This window comes from Alosa sapidissima, chromosome 5, assembly GCF_018492685.1.
Source record: "Alosa sapidissima isolate fAloSap1 chromosome 5, fAloSap1.pri, whole genome shotgun sequence".
NCBI classification, from domain to species: Eukaryota; Metazoa; Chordata; class Actinopteri; order Clupeiformes; family Clupeidae; genus Alosa; species Alosa sapidissima.
In genome coordinates this window covers 15,567,725-15,581,710 of record NC_055961.1, presented here as the reverse complement: position 1 = coordinate 15,581,710, position 13,986 = coordinate 15,567,725, and the positions used below count along the sequence as shown (strand labels likewise).

Below are 13,986 nucleotides of genomic sequence, written 5' to 3'. Positions count from 1 at the left end.
AATTAACTCTCGTTAATCCACCTCTGGCGAGCAAATTAACTTAGCGCGACAAAACCGACATTATTTCAGCGATATAAGTCCTTTTCCATCACGTGTCGCTCTAACTTTTTGATGTGCATAGTTTTTAAGCAAATTATCTTTTTAATGGAAAAAAGCTACAGTAAGACAGAATGCTGTTAATGTACTATAGATGGCATCTATTCCACTGTTATGGATCATTCTTAGTTTCTTCAGCCATTTATTTCTAGCTTATACATGACTATGCTTGGCTGAATTTGTTCACATTAGACATTTAGGCACATACTGTAGTAATATCTAGTCCTGGTTGTAGGTTTGTAAAAGAACCATGTATCATACTCCATTAACATAACAATATTTCTGCTTAAGATATATTTACATAGCCTGGGTGCCATTCCGAACTTAGTCCCGCCCCACGGGAAGTTCGGTCTGGCATTACTCCATTGTGGGGCAAGTATGATCGCCCTAAATCGGGCGGACCAATCAAATCAGGCTTTACGATGATGAACAGGTGAGCAACAGCGCCTGGTCTATCACATCATCTGAGCACGCTTAGATTAGGCTTATGTTTGAAACAAAAACGCTTTGGCTAGAAGGATACATGGCTTTTAAGACCCCATATGGAAACTTTCATCAAGGGAAAACAGCGCTGTTGCATTGCGACATGTTCCCTCGTTCGTTTGAAATCTCTGATTGACCACCTGTTCGAGGGATTTGCGACAGCCTTTCCCAGCTGTTTAACATGTTTGTAGCATATCACTGTTCAACAGAATTATTTTTAAAACGGAGGGGATATAGGAGAAGAAGGATGGTCCGTGTGTTTTCTTCCTACACCTCATGGTAAGCTATTTTGTTGCTCTGATTGGTTAGGTCTATCCAATTGAGTGCAGAGGCATTACCCCCCTGTATCGGTTGAAGCACGCCCCATAATTATGTCCCAATGGAGCAGTTTCAGACTCATATTCTGACTAGAATTTGAGTATGACAACGTCAGGCTAATATTTACAGGCTTTGATATAAAACTCGCATAGCACTATTAATTCTCAGGGCCCAGTACACAGAACACAACGCTTCTCTATTTATACCTGTATCCTGGGAAATTACCAAATGTGGCACCTCTTGTTTTTTCTAGATTTATTTACATTATTTACAAGTGCAATGAACCAGATTTCATGGTCTTTTGAACCATGAGATGCATAAAGAACACAGGGTGCCTCAGTTTAATTGGTACTTCTGCCTTTTATCAAAGTACAGCTACAGAAAACTAAGGGCATCAGACTTGTCACCTGATTTACTTGATTTGTGATGGTCTCTGCATCTAGGAAAACAGTGTCCTCAGTTTGAAAACTCAATCTCAGCCATCTCAACTCTTAATCTCAGTCATAGTTCTATTACACACACACACACACACACACACACACACACACACACACACAAATCTCCCCTTCAATGGACATTTGTGATGATTCTGCCACTCACAGCCACTGGAGATTGTGAAGGTCACTGAATATGCCGGCCTTGAGTGTGGAGATCTGGTTCCAACTCAGATACCTAGGAAGCAACAAGACACCAAATCAAAGAGAGAGAGAGAGAGAGAGAGAGAGAGAGAGAGAGAGAGAGAGAGAGAGAGAGAGAGAGAGAGAGAGAAATTGAGAGAGCACAGAGAGGAAGGAGGGAGTGAGAGAAAGAAAAAGAGGGGGATCAACGCAGGGTAGATATCATTTTTTAAATTACTGTCTATATTACTGTGTGAGCGAGTAGATGTGTGAACAGGGCTGTTTATGCATATCTATGGGACAGGAGGGATTAGCGCTGCCAGGATGGGATAAGTGGAAGTGGCAGGACTGTGACAGGCAGTTGCCTGGACAACAATATTTTGCCAGGAAGGCCACAAAGGTGCAAAGAAGTCAAAGACTGGAAGTGACAAGTACAAAACAAAGATCAGCATCATAAATAGTACATAAGTCAAGTCAAGTCAAGTTTATTTATATAGCGCATTTCATTCACAGAGGTCATTCAATGTGCTTTACATAAACAAAACAAAACAATAATAACAAATAAAAAGCATAAAAAGGCAATATAGTCAAAGAATAGTTAAAAGGTAAAGATCATAATAAAAAGAAAACATAAAACACAAGGTAAAATAATTTAAAAATAAAGGATAATTAGTAAGCAAAAAACAAAGGCAAAAGTAGTAAAAAAAAGTAATAAAAGATAAAGTAGAATAATTATCAAGGCAGATTCAGAATTTGTAACTCGGCACAGTTAGCAGAAAGCACCTGAGAACAGTTTGGTCTTAAGTCTAGATTTAAAACTGGTTACAGTTGGGGCTTTTTTGATGTCATCCGAAAGTTGATTCCACAGCTGAGCCGCATAGCAGCTAAAAGCTGCTTCACCATGTTTAGTTCTAACAGTAGGTTTTACTAGCAGGTTTTTCACCTGGGACCTGAGAGGACGTGAAGGTGTGTACTGCTGAAGCATGTCTGACAGGTATTTAGGTCCTGCTCCATTTACTGATTTATAAACAAGCAATAGAGCTTTAAAGTCAATTCTGTGACTTACTGGAAGCCAGTGCAAGGACTTAAGAATTGGAGTAATGTGGTCAGTTCTTTTAGTTTTTGTTAGAATCCTAGCTGCTGCATTTTGTATCATCTGAAGCTGTTTAATAGTCTTTTTAGGAAGGCCTGTGAACAGTACATTGCAGTAATCAACCCTGCTGGAGATAAATGCATGAATGAGTTTTTCTAAGCCATATTTTGACATCAGCCCTCTGAGTCTGGCAATATTTTTGAGGTGGTAAAAAGCTGATTTAGTTGTCGCTTTCATGTGGCTGTTGAAATTTAGATCACTGTCAATTAATACACCAAGATTTTTAACTGTATCCTTTGCCTTCAACCCTTTTGTGTCAAGGAGACTGGCAACCCTAAGTCTTTCCTCCTTTTTACCAAATATAATTACTTCAGTTTTTTCTTTGTTCAGCTGAAGAAAATTTTGAGACATCCAGGTGTTGATTTGTTCTATACACTGACACATAGATTCAAGAGGACCATAGTCGTTTGGTGACAGAGCTAAGTAAATGTGTGTGTCATCTGCATAGCTATGATATGAAATCAAGTTATTTTGGATGATTTGTCCAAGTGGGAGCATATAGAGGTTGAATAATAGTGGCCCTAAGATCGACCCCTGGGGAACACCACAGGTCAAGGACGTTGGTGTTGAGGTACAGTTTCCAATGGCAACAAAGAAGCTCCTTTCTTGTAGATATGATTTTAGCCAGCTGATAACTATGCCTGTAAATCCAACCCAGTGTTCTAGTCTGTGTAGTAAAATATTGTGATCAACAGTGTCAAATGCTGCACTAAGGTCCAGTAGCACTAGGACTGATGTTTTACTTGAATCTGTGTTTAGGCATATGTCATTGGAAACTTTAATGAGAGCTGTTTCAGTGCTGTGATTTGCCCGAAAACCAGACTGAAAGTAATCAAAATACCCATTTGATGTTAGGAAGGTGGTTAATTGATTAAAGACTACTTTTTTAATAATTTTGCCAATAAAAGGTAGATTGGATATGGGCCTGTAATTGTTTAGCATGGAGGCATCCAGGTTATTCTTCTTGAGAAGTGGCTTTACAACAGCTGTTTTCAGTGACTTAGGAAAAGTGCCAGACAGCAGTGATACATTTACAATTTGAAGGACATCCGCCGCTATGAGATGAAAAACAGTTTTGAAGAAATTGGTAGGCAGAGTGTCTAAGACACATGTGGAAGAGCTGAGATTCTGTACCGTTTTTTTAAGTGTTTCGTAGTCTATCAAGCTGAACTCTGACATTAAGTTTAGTTTCCCTCTGTTTGTTGCTGGAAGTTCAGGTTGTTGAATTTGTAATTGAGCAGATATGTTGAGTCTGATTTTGTCAATTTTACCTTTAAAAAAAGATGAAAACTCATTGCATTTATTAGTTGAGAGAAGTTCAGGTGCTAATTTAGAGGGGGATTTGTTAATTTATCAACAGTTGAAAATAGAATATGAGTGTTATTTGAACTTCTATTGATAATGTTAGAAAAAAAGGACTGTCTTGCTTTGCATATTTCAGAGTTATATGTGCGGAGCATCTCTTTATGGATTTCATAGTGGATCTGAAGTTTGTATTTACGCCATTTTCTTTCAGTCTTCCTACACTCTCTTTTTAGAAGTTTAACTGCTGGATTTAGCCTCCATGGTGCTTTCTGTTTGTCCTTAACTTTCTTGAATTGTAATGGAGCAATGTCATCCATAATGTTTGCCATTTTTGCATTAAAGTGATCAAATAAGTCTTCTACAGAGTCTGACAGTTGACTTGACTTTAGTGAAAGTGCTTGCTCAAAGAGAGCACTTGTCTGATCATTTATGATTCTCCTTTTTACAATCATAGCTGTGTTTTGAGTGTGTGGGGACATAGACACATCAAAGAACACGCAGAAATGATCAGATAAGGCCAGGTCTTTAACAGCTGTAGAGACATCGAGACCCTTTGTGATAACAAGGTCGAGGGTATGGCCGAGAGAGTGTGTTGGCCCCTGTACATGCTGTGTTAGGGAGAAAGTATCGATTAGTGCAATGAATTCCTTGGCGTAATTGTTTTCAGGGTTATCCACATGCAAGTTTAGATCCCCTGATATAATAAGACAGTCAAACTCTATGCAAACGACTGATAGCAGTTCACCTAGCTCTTCAAGAAATATTTTTGCTGAATGTTTTGGAGGCCTGTAAATTGTCAGTAGTAAAATCTGAGGAGAAGACTTAATGCATGCACACAGATATTCAAATGAAGTAAAGTCACCGAATGACGACTGATTGCACTGAAAAGACGTCTTAAAAATTGTGGCTATCCCCCCACCTTTTTTATTTGCTCTGGTAGCACACAAAAAACTGAAATTTGGGGGAGCTGATTCAATGAGAGTAGCAGCACTGTTTGCTTGATCTAACCATGTCTCAGTTAAAAGTAAAAAATCAAGGTTGTGTGTGCAAATTAGATCATTAATTAAGAATGATTTGTTTGAAAGAGATCTGATATTCAGGAGTGCTAGTTTTGCTGTAAGTGGGGAAAAATGGTCCATGGGGGAAATCTGAGGTTGAATTGGTACGGGTAGGACTGGTTTACCCTATAAGCTCGATGCTTACAGGCAGCACGACTGTATGTGAACCAGTGTCACACACCCACAGACACACAATGCAGTAACCTCTCACACCCACACATACACTCACACACACACACACACACACACACACACACACACACACAGCAGAAAGACTGTAAGAAGCAGTGTCAGTGGTGTGGTGCATTTAGAGTTCTGACTGCCCAAGGGTAGAAGCTGTTCTTCAGTCTGTTCGCTTTGCCTCTGAGGGATCTGAACCTTTTCCCTGAGGGCAGCATGTTAAACAAGTGATGGTTGGGGTGATGGTGGTCTGTTATGATCGCCCTGGCTCTGTTGAGACACCCGGAGCTGGCGATGGAGTCCAGGGAGGGGAGTGGACAGCCAATCATCTTCTCAGCAGTTCTGGTGACCCTCTGTAATCTTCTCTGATCGGCCACAGACCAGCCAGCGTACCACACAGTGATAGTGTGCACCAGCACACTCTCAATTGCGGCTCGATAGAAGGAGATCAGCAGGTCGTTCTGCAGCCTATTTTTGGTGTTGAGTGTGAGGTTGTTGCTGACCACCAGTCGCCGGACCTCGTCTCTGTAGGTTGTATCATCATCCTTGGTGATGAGCCCTATGACAGTGGTGTCGTCTGCAAATTTAATCCTGCCAGACTGTGGGCGGTCGGTGAGGAAGTCTTTGATCCAAGCGCACGTGGCGGGGGGGGGGGGGAAGTCCAAGCTTGGTTATGAGGGTGTCCGGAATTATGGTATTGAAGGCCGAGCTGAAGTCGATGAAGGGCATCCTTACTAATGTCCCAGGATTCTCCAGGTGGTGCAGGGCAGTGTGAAGGGCAGTGGAGATGGCATCCCCTGTAGACCTGTTTGCCTTGTAGGCAAACTGGTGGGGGGCGAAGCTGGAGGGGAGGCAGTCCTTGATGGGTTTTAGGACCAGCTTCTCAAAGCATTTTGCCACCACAGGTGTTAGAGCAATGGGTCTGTAGTCTGTATGAGGAGAGAAACCTTCCTCCTGTTCCAGGAGAAAAGAGGTGGGATCTGCTAGAAATGTTAATATCTCTCACTTTCTCTCTCTCTCTGTCTCTCTCTCTCTCTCACACACACACACACACACACACACACATACACAAAGGCATACCCCTCCTCTGCCACACACACACACACACACACACTGTACAATACAAATCAAATTAGCATAGGAAAGAGCATGTGCAGTTACTCTGTAATGATGGAAATAAAACGTGCACACACACACACACACACACACACAAAACTGATTGCAACTGCAAGATCAGTCAGCCAAATACACCATCACATGCACAAACCGTACACATACGGTCACAATCTGAGATAGTGTATAGTATGACTGATTTTTAGAAAGTCTCTCTCTTACTCTGACACACACACACACACACACACACACCTGCAATGACTAACACTAGGTGAGCAAGGTTTATCTGATGGTGAAGGTTTATCTGATGGTGATGCCCTTTAAGGAACAGTGATGCAGGAGTCATGCAAAACATCTCAAGGAAGAGTACAGAATAAGACAGATCTCCTGCACAGATTATGCTGCTCGCTTTTCACCAGTGACTGAGAGAAGGAGGGTGGGTGTGTGTTTGAGTTCTCGTCTGTCGATGTGCATGCTCTTTGTAGCAAAAACTATCAGTCTATCACTCAACTATCATTTCATTGTTTTTATTTTAAAAAACAAGTGTCTGTGGAATATTGGAACTCTAATTCATTACATTTACAGTTTTGTAAACTGTTTACACATCCAATACAACAATCTTTACATGTCAGACAACATCTGAAACTGCCACTCACTGCAACTCGCAACCTTGCAACTAGCCTGGCTGAACCCAGACAAATATGAAATCTTTAATTTGCTCTACAGGTCTGTCTGGAGACCTACGAATCTTGGGGCCCTATCGTGCACCCGGTGCAAGGTGGCGCTCCACTGTTATTACTGTAAACCATGCGCCCAGGGGTGTGGCAATTAACGACATAAGGTGTGGTCTGGCGCGTGATCCAAAAATCGCTATCTTACACCCTCTAAAAATCATTACGCCACTGACCAAGAAAAATCTGGTCTATATGGACGCACTGTCACGAGATGTAAGCAGCAACTCCTCTGCATGACCCTTAGGATTTTTATTCAGTCATTCGAACATTATCATTTACTATTATTTGTCAGTCAATAGTGAAAGTAATTAACTGTGTGGAGCTGTTTTGTCGTTGATTATGAGACCACAGTGAAGTAAGATTCACTTTGCTTATGAAAGCAAATAATAGGCGAGTGCAGATGCATGTAGGCTATACTCTGCTAGTCACAAACAATACTGATGTGCTGTTTGAAGTTGCGCTGCTTGCTGTCAAAGGGAATGACAGATGTCATGCCCATGACTGATTAAGAAACATAAGAACAACCATTTTGCGTCCAGCACCCAATGATTGATCACAAAATCACACCATTAAATTAGTGATTGTGGACTGGCCACGCATTTAATGTCTATACACTTTGACCTTTGACCATCCATTTCAAAATATGGCCTTTGGCGTCTTACAGTTTTTCTCGATCGCTTTAATGCTTGCGTCAACTCTGACATTATGTTTTCAAAACAATTAACACACAGGTCTAAACAGCGCTCTGGCCTAAATACCACATTTTACTTACTTGACTCTAACACTCTCAAACATGCAGCAAAAGGTTAATTTTGCCTTCCAACAACACATCTTGTAGTCAAATCACTGTGTGATTTCAATCAATCATCACACACTGGACAACAAAATGCAAAACTAGTTCTCCAAATAAGGAGTGTCAGTCTTCATCTTAGTGTGACAGGGCCCTCAGGTTTATCCAACTAAATGGATGAGGACAGAGGCAGTAGTATAGACCCTTTCAACAAGGTAAACAAAAACAATGCTTGAACGTTCTATTTGGGCCCCAATCTACTTCCTCTGCATTAAGATAACATATGGAATGTTAAAAAGGAAGTCTTGTGGGGCCAACTATGATGCTGATAATGGAACTCTCTTGAAAGGGTCCATAAACAATGTTGTATTTATTATTTATTTTCTTTGTTTAAAACAGATGGCAGGTAGCCTGGCTAGCGCCACCACTTCTCAATGAGACGTGGTCTGGGAACCAAACGTTCATTTTCTCGTATTTGAAAAAAAAATGCCCAGATCCGTTTATTGGGTGCCACGGATGTCTATCAAATGCATCTGTGCATAGCTCATCATCGTCTTGCTTTCCCCCCTGTTCTGTGATTGGTTCCCTATCTCAGGCAAAAATTTGCTCCATGGTCTCCAGGCTGCCTTAGCAGCGTGAATCAAATCGCGCGCAAGGCAGCATGGGAACACCCAGGCTAGATGGCAGGGGTGTACAGTAGGTAAATCAGATAGAAACAAAATCACAATACACAACACGAAATAATCAAAGAAAACAAAATGTAATACACATAACCATAAATTAAATGCCCAGTGGATTGGTGGCTGCTACACGGCCTGAATTAACACAGGTACAGTAACCCTCGAATGGCTGCCCTATTCAGCGCCAGTGGAGTGCTACCGATACAGCTACAATGAATAGCAGAAGCTGTAATGAACTAATACTACCTGGGACATAGACCCCTATGGCCCAAGAGTAACAGTCTACTGTGTGGAGAAACTAGGTTGGGAGTCACAAAGAACTCAATATGAACTAATACCACCTGGGGCATAGATAGACCCCTATGCCCCAGGAGTAACAGTCTCCCATGTGGATAAGCTAAGTCAGGGGTTACAAGAACCCATTAAGAACTAATACTGCCGGGGGGAGGGATAAGTCTCAATAGCCTCGGAGTAACAGTCTACCGTATGAAATCGCTAACTGGCTGCTAATATGAGCTCAGGGATGGCAACAGCACTACACCTTGTCGAGTAACAGACTCTAGCAAACAGTGTAAATGCACCAGTGTATCACACTCAGACAAGCATACAAAACAAAGAAAATAAGCCAACACAAACAAGCATACCGTACATCCAACTTTGACTTTGAAGTGCTGTTAGTTTAACACTGACTAATACCAAAAGAAACTCTAATGGGGGAAAACAGTGGTCAAACTGTGATAGACAGCCAGCTGTGATCTCCGCCTTTTCCACAATGCGAGCTAGCCCAGGGGAACAGGAGCAGAGGAGGGAAGTGTGTCAGCTCCACGTTCAGCATTCGCATTGGTAGTCACAGGGAAACAGGAGTAGGAAGGAGACGACAGTCCAGACCACAGCGAGGGAGTTGTTCGCAACCAAAACCCAGCATGAAGTGCACGGTTTGTACCGACCAGCGACGAGCAACTTGCGTACCAAACAATTTGGGAGAGCTTCTTTTGTGTTTGTCGGGAAGGAAGTTACGTACCCGTGACCCCCAGCCCGCACACCCAGGTGATTGCAATTAGTCGTGATCCTGACCTGATCACATAAGCTATGTCTGTGCCATAGTGCCACAAAACTATAAAAAGACTAAGGGCCCTATCATGACATTCTAAAGTGCATCGTCACTCGTCAAAAGTCTATTCAAATTTAGTAGGATGTCCAGTTCACAGTGGGAGGGGTTTCGTTATCAAACGTCTGTCATTCCCTTTAACGGCGCAACGCGCGATATGTCAAATAAATGCATCGGTATTTTGGCATTCAAAGGCGCATTTGAAGGAGGCTGCTTGCGAGACCGTATGGAATAGTCATTCTTAAACCATGCTTTACTAAAACCTAGCATAGCCTTCACGCATTTGCACTCGTCTATTATTTGAACTCATTGGTAAAGTGAAACTAACTTCACCAAGGAGTCAGTCAACGACAAGACAGTTATATGCATTTACTTTCACTATTGACTGACAAATCTAAAATGGGGTGGTCTCTCTGAAGTAGCTACATTAATCATGGGTGTGGTTTGGGCGTAACGTGCAATAAACCAATCAGGGCGTCATCTCACATTCGCTTTAACAACAGGCACGCACGCTTGTTCCATAGCTGATTGCTATTATGGTGGCGTATTTGCAAGGCGCAGCCAGGAGCGTTCACAGCGTCACACATAATCACGAGATTATGAATGCATGGTAATATTTTTGCTATGTACAATGTAATCTAACATTACCTCTCTATAGACAATGCATATCTTCTGTCAGTTAATCTCTTCTCTCCCGTGCTGCCGCTGGGGCATTTGGGTTAAATAGCATCAGCATGCAATTCAACATCAAGTCTCCTTAAGTCATCTAATATTTCCTAATTTATGTCATCAATACATCCGTGATTCGTGAAAATGTGTACACTAGATTTATGCCTATTTTTTCACATCTTAATGGACACCACACTGATTTCCCTCAAGTGGTAATATTTTTCTTTGAAATTATGTATGGTTTACCGAAATGGGAACTACGTTGTATAGATGAGTGGAGCAAAGTGTGCGTTGCGCAGCACAGGCGGCCTGTGAGAACCCGTTTCCAAGTTGACCTAACTTTCAACTCTGCACAGTATATCCCATTAACTGCACGACAGTAGGCTATTTACGATATTTTCTGTTAAGTAGAGTTTGTAAACACTTTATCATCAACTTAATGCACGCACAACATTCGTTTGAGCAGGAGAGAGAATGAATGGGTGCAGCAACTACAGAAATTGTAGCCATACTTGCTGCTTTCTTGCAGCTCATAAAAGCTGATTTAAGCTAATTCACTAACTCAAGACTTTAAGGCCATCATGGATATAAAACGTTTTTTGAAAATAACGAAAGGATGGAGGGAACATAACAAAGCTTGGAGTTATTTCAGATGGGCTACAACAAGGTAGGCAAAATTGTGGTGCTTAAAACCTTGAATAACCTGGAATAATGCTTAGGCTGATGTTAAAGCGCACGCGATGTTTAAAGCCATACACAACGGTAAATTGGTAGGGCTGTATAAAGTTGTCCAAATTAATAGGTCATAATTAGGCGTCGTTGTAAATATATTGCATGTAGATGTTGTAGGCTACTATTTTTTTAGGTCACCAATGCATGGACAAATATTATCAAGGCTTTGAATGTTTCCGTCTGTGCACGGGGGTGTCTGTAGATTGGTGTGCAAGGCATTCATTCATGCAGGCCCCTTAAAATAGCATCTGCATTTGCGCCACAGACTTTAGACCAGGGAGTTCCTGGGGGGTAGGCTATTCCATCAACCTCGCTAATAAAGGCTGCGCTTAACAGAGAAATAGCCTGGCTTGAGCTTGGTGCACTGTCGGAAAAACATTTCTATAGGCCAAGGCTACTTCTATTTTTTAAGTTGTAGGCTACAGGTGAGGAGAGCACAGGTTGACGGAACCATCTTTTTGGACTCTTTTTCCGACAGATTGTTTTTTTTTTTGCAACACAGCTTAATTTAGCTTGAAAGTTAACCTGCTACGGAGCAGGTTAGTTCTGTGGCATAAATTCCCATGGTTACCAAGCTGGGATTCACGTTAACCTCGTTAATGGAACGGAATTCTCACTAAAATTAGCGAGACTTATCTAAATAAGCCAGGTTTGGCCCCCTGGGTATTCCATCAACCTCGCTAATGAAGGCGGCGCTTAACAGAAATAGCCTGGCTTGAACTAGCGTAGACTTTCACTTGGGGCTGAAGCCGTTCCATTAACTCAAGTTAGCGGCATCTTGGCCTCGTTTATTCAAGCGAGGTTTAGTTCAGCTTCATCTCTGCTCGTGCACGAGGTAGAAAAGTAGACCAAAACAGTAGATTGACGAAAAGACGATATATGTCGTAAAATTAAGACAATACTAGATGATTTCTGTTCGATAGGCAAGCGCTATCTACAGGATTTTCATCAAAAGTCATCAAATTTAACATCGAGAGAAAAAAATAGATTGCCTACAGAAATTGGAGAATAATGAAAGCATACATTTAAAACAACAATGCTAATGGTTTGAAATCAATTGCGAGTTTGATTGGCTTCACTCTTGAACACATAGTAGCTATAGCCTACAGTCTATGCTTGAACAAAACGAGTGAATGAATAAATGGTATAAACTCAGAAACAACTTTGCCATATATTCATAACTATCTATAGACTACGTTCTTATATTAAAAGAGTTCACTCCAAATTATTGTCTAGGTGTAGGTGGTCATAAAATAAATTAGTATCGACATAATAGCCTATTGTCTTCCATAAGTCCCAAAGTGTTTGAAATAAAATTATCTGAAATGCAATGGCTTTCAATTCAATTTATGCCTAGTTTTTGATCTGTGTAGCACACAGTTGATTTGACATTCATGAACAATCGTCGACACATGAAGCAGTTTTAATTATTAGCTGCCTAGGCTACAGAATAATTGTCCTTTGGCTTGCATCAGATATAATATAGCCCACTGGCAAAGCTGTCACTGAACAGCCTACCAAATGTGCATGACCCTTTATCAGCAGTAGACATATGTCTTTCATCAAAAATTATAACTAAATATAGCTGCAAGCATCAATGAGGGGGCCAAGCAGAATAGGCCGGAGTAGCCACGGCGACAAGATAGAACTCAGCAGACACTCGCGATCAACACTTTCAACAAGTGTCACATCAAACATAACTGATTTTGTAGGGCTGAAACAGGGCTGAGTATTGCCACCGCCTCCGCCAGCCAGCCCCCCCTAATCACCCCTGCCCGTCCCACCCCGTCCCGCCCCGCCCTACCACGCAGGCATTAGAATGAACTGGATGGAACATGTTGTCATCAGTTTCACATCCAAAAATAAAAGCTCGATAAAACACATCGCAACTACAGATCAAAATGCAATATTGCTAATTGCAGCACCCCCTACAGGTCAAAGGTCAACACATTTTTTGAGCGTCCTCATAATGGGGTCCTGAACCTATGTAGTAAGTTTGGTTATGATACATGGCAGGGTTGCTGAGATATGAGCTCACTTCCTGTTTGGCGGCTTCGCCGCAAGTTTCGATTGACTTCCAAAGACGAAAAGTGATAACCTTTGTGAGGTTTGGTCTGAAGATGATCTGTGTAAAATCTGGTGGGAATCAGAGAAAGTATGTGACCCCTGATACATTTTAAGTGTTTTTGATGAAATCCAAAATGGCGGAAAATCCATCATGGCATCATTGTTTAAAAAATAAACTTTGCGCGGGTGGAAAACGAGTTTTACGCCATGCGCCAGTGTGCAAAATACAGCCCATAGTCTCCATTCGGGCACCACTGCTCTATTGGGCTTGTCTGAAGCTCCATTCAGGTTCATTTACAGTACGCTCTAACTCGGGACTATATGGCTGTATTTGGGAATTTCGTGACCTAAAGGAATATATAGTATGTGTGCGCACACAATAATGGCTACTTTCAAGAATCTCCATTTTTAAAAAGTGATGCTGTTCACTGGGTGTTTGACTAAGGATCAATTTTAAATTTGTTTTTCAATTATTCAGCCTTGCACCTTCTATGTTTTTTAATGATTCTATTTCATGTATTTTGCTTTTTCAACTATTTTGAACTATTGCCCTTCATTTACTATTATTCTTGGCTTTTGTTTATGTAAAGCACATTGAATTACCCTGTGTATGAAATGCGCTATAAATAAAATTGCCTTGCCACTGAAGCTTCACCACATGAAACACTTTTTGCAAAATAAAGTCATGATGATCAGACCTTGACCATTTGTGTTTCTTTTTCAGGCACTGTCTTTCAAATGCAAAATTGGACAAGTCTTTGACCATATGAATAGTTGTGTTTACCTTTGTTTACCTTTAGTTTGTTTTATTTGAAACAAGAATTAGGTTTTGATTAGGGATTATTCAGTGTTTTACTTTATAGCTTATTGTGAAGACTTGCTT

General features: G+C 41.2%; 1 protein-coding gene across 2 annotated transcripts in view; it reads right to left on the bottom strand.

Moving 5' to 3' along the window:
- rxfp2l (relaxin family peptide receptor 2, like) overlaps positions 1 to 13,986 on the bottom strand; it is a 49,158-nt gene that overhangs the window by 13,475 nt on the left and 21,697 nt on the right. For both annotated transcript variants that reach the window (XR_006032054.1, XM_042093573.1), the window contains exon 7: positions 1,498 to 1,569. Coding sequence is in view for 1 of the 2 variants with exons in the window: in XM_042093573.1 (XP_041949507.1) it covers positions 1,498 to 1,569 (72 nt within the window). In the remaining variant the exon portion in view is untranslated. The remainder of the gene's footprint in view (positions 1 to 1,497; positions 1,570 to 13,986) is intronic.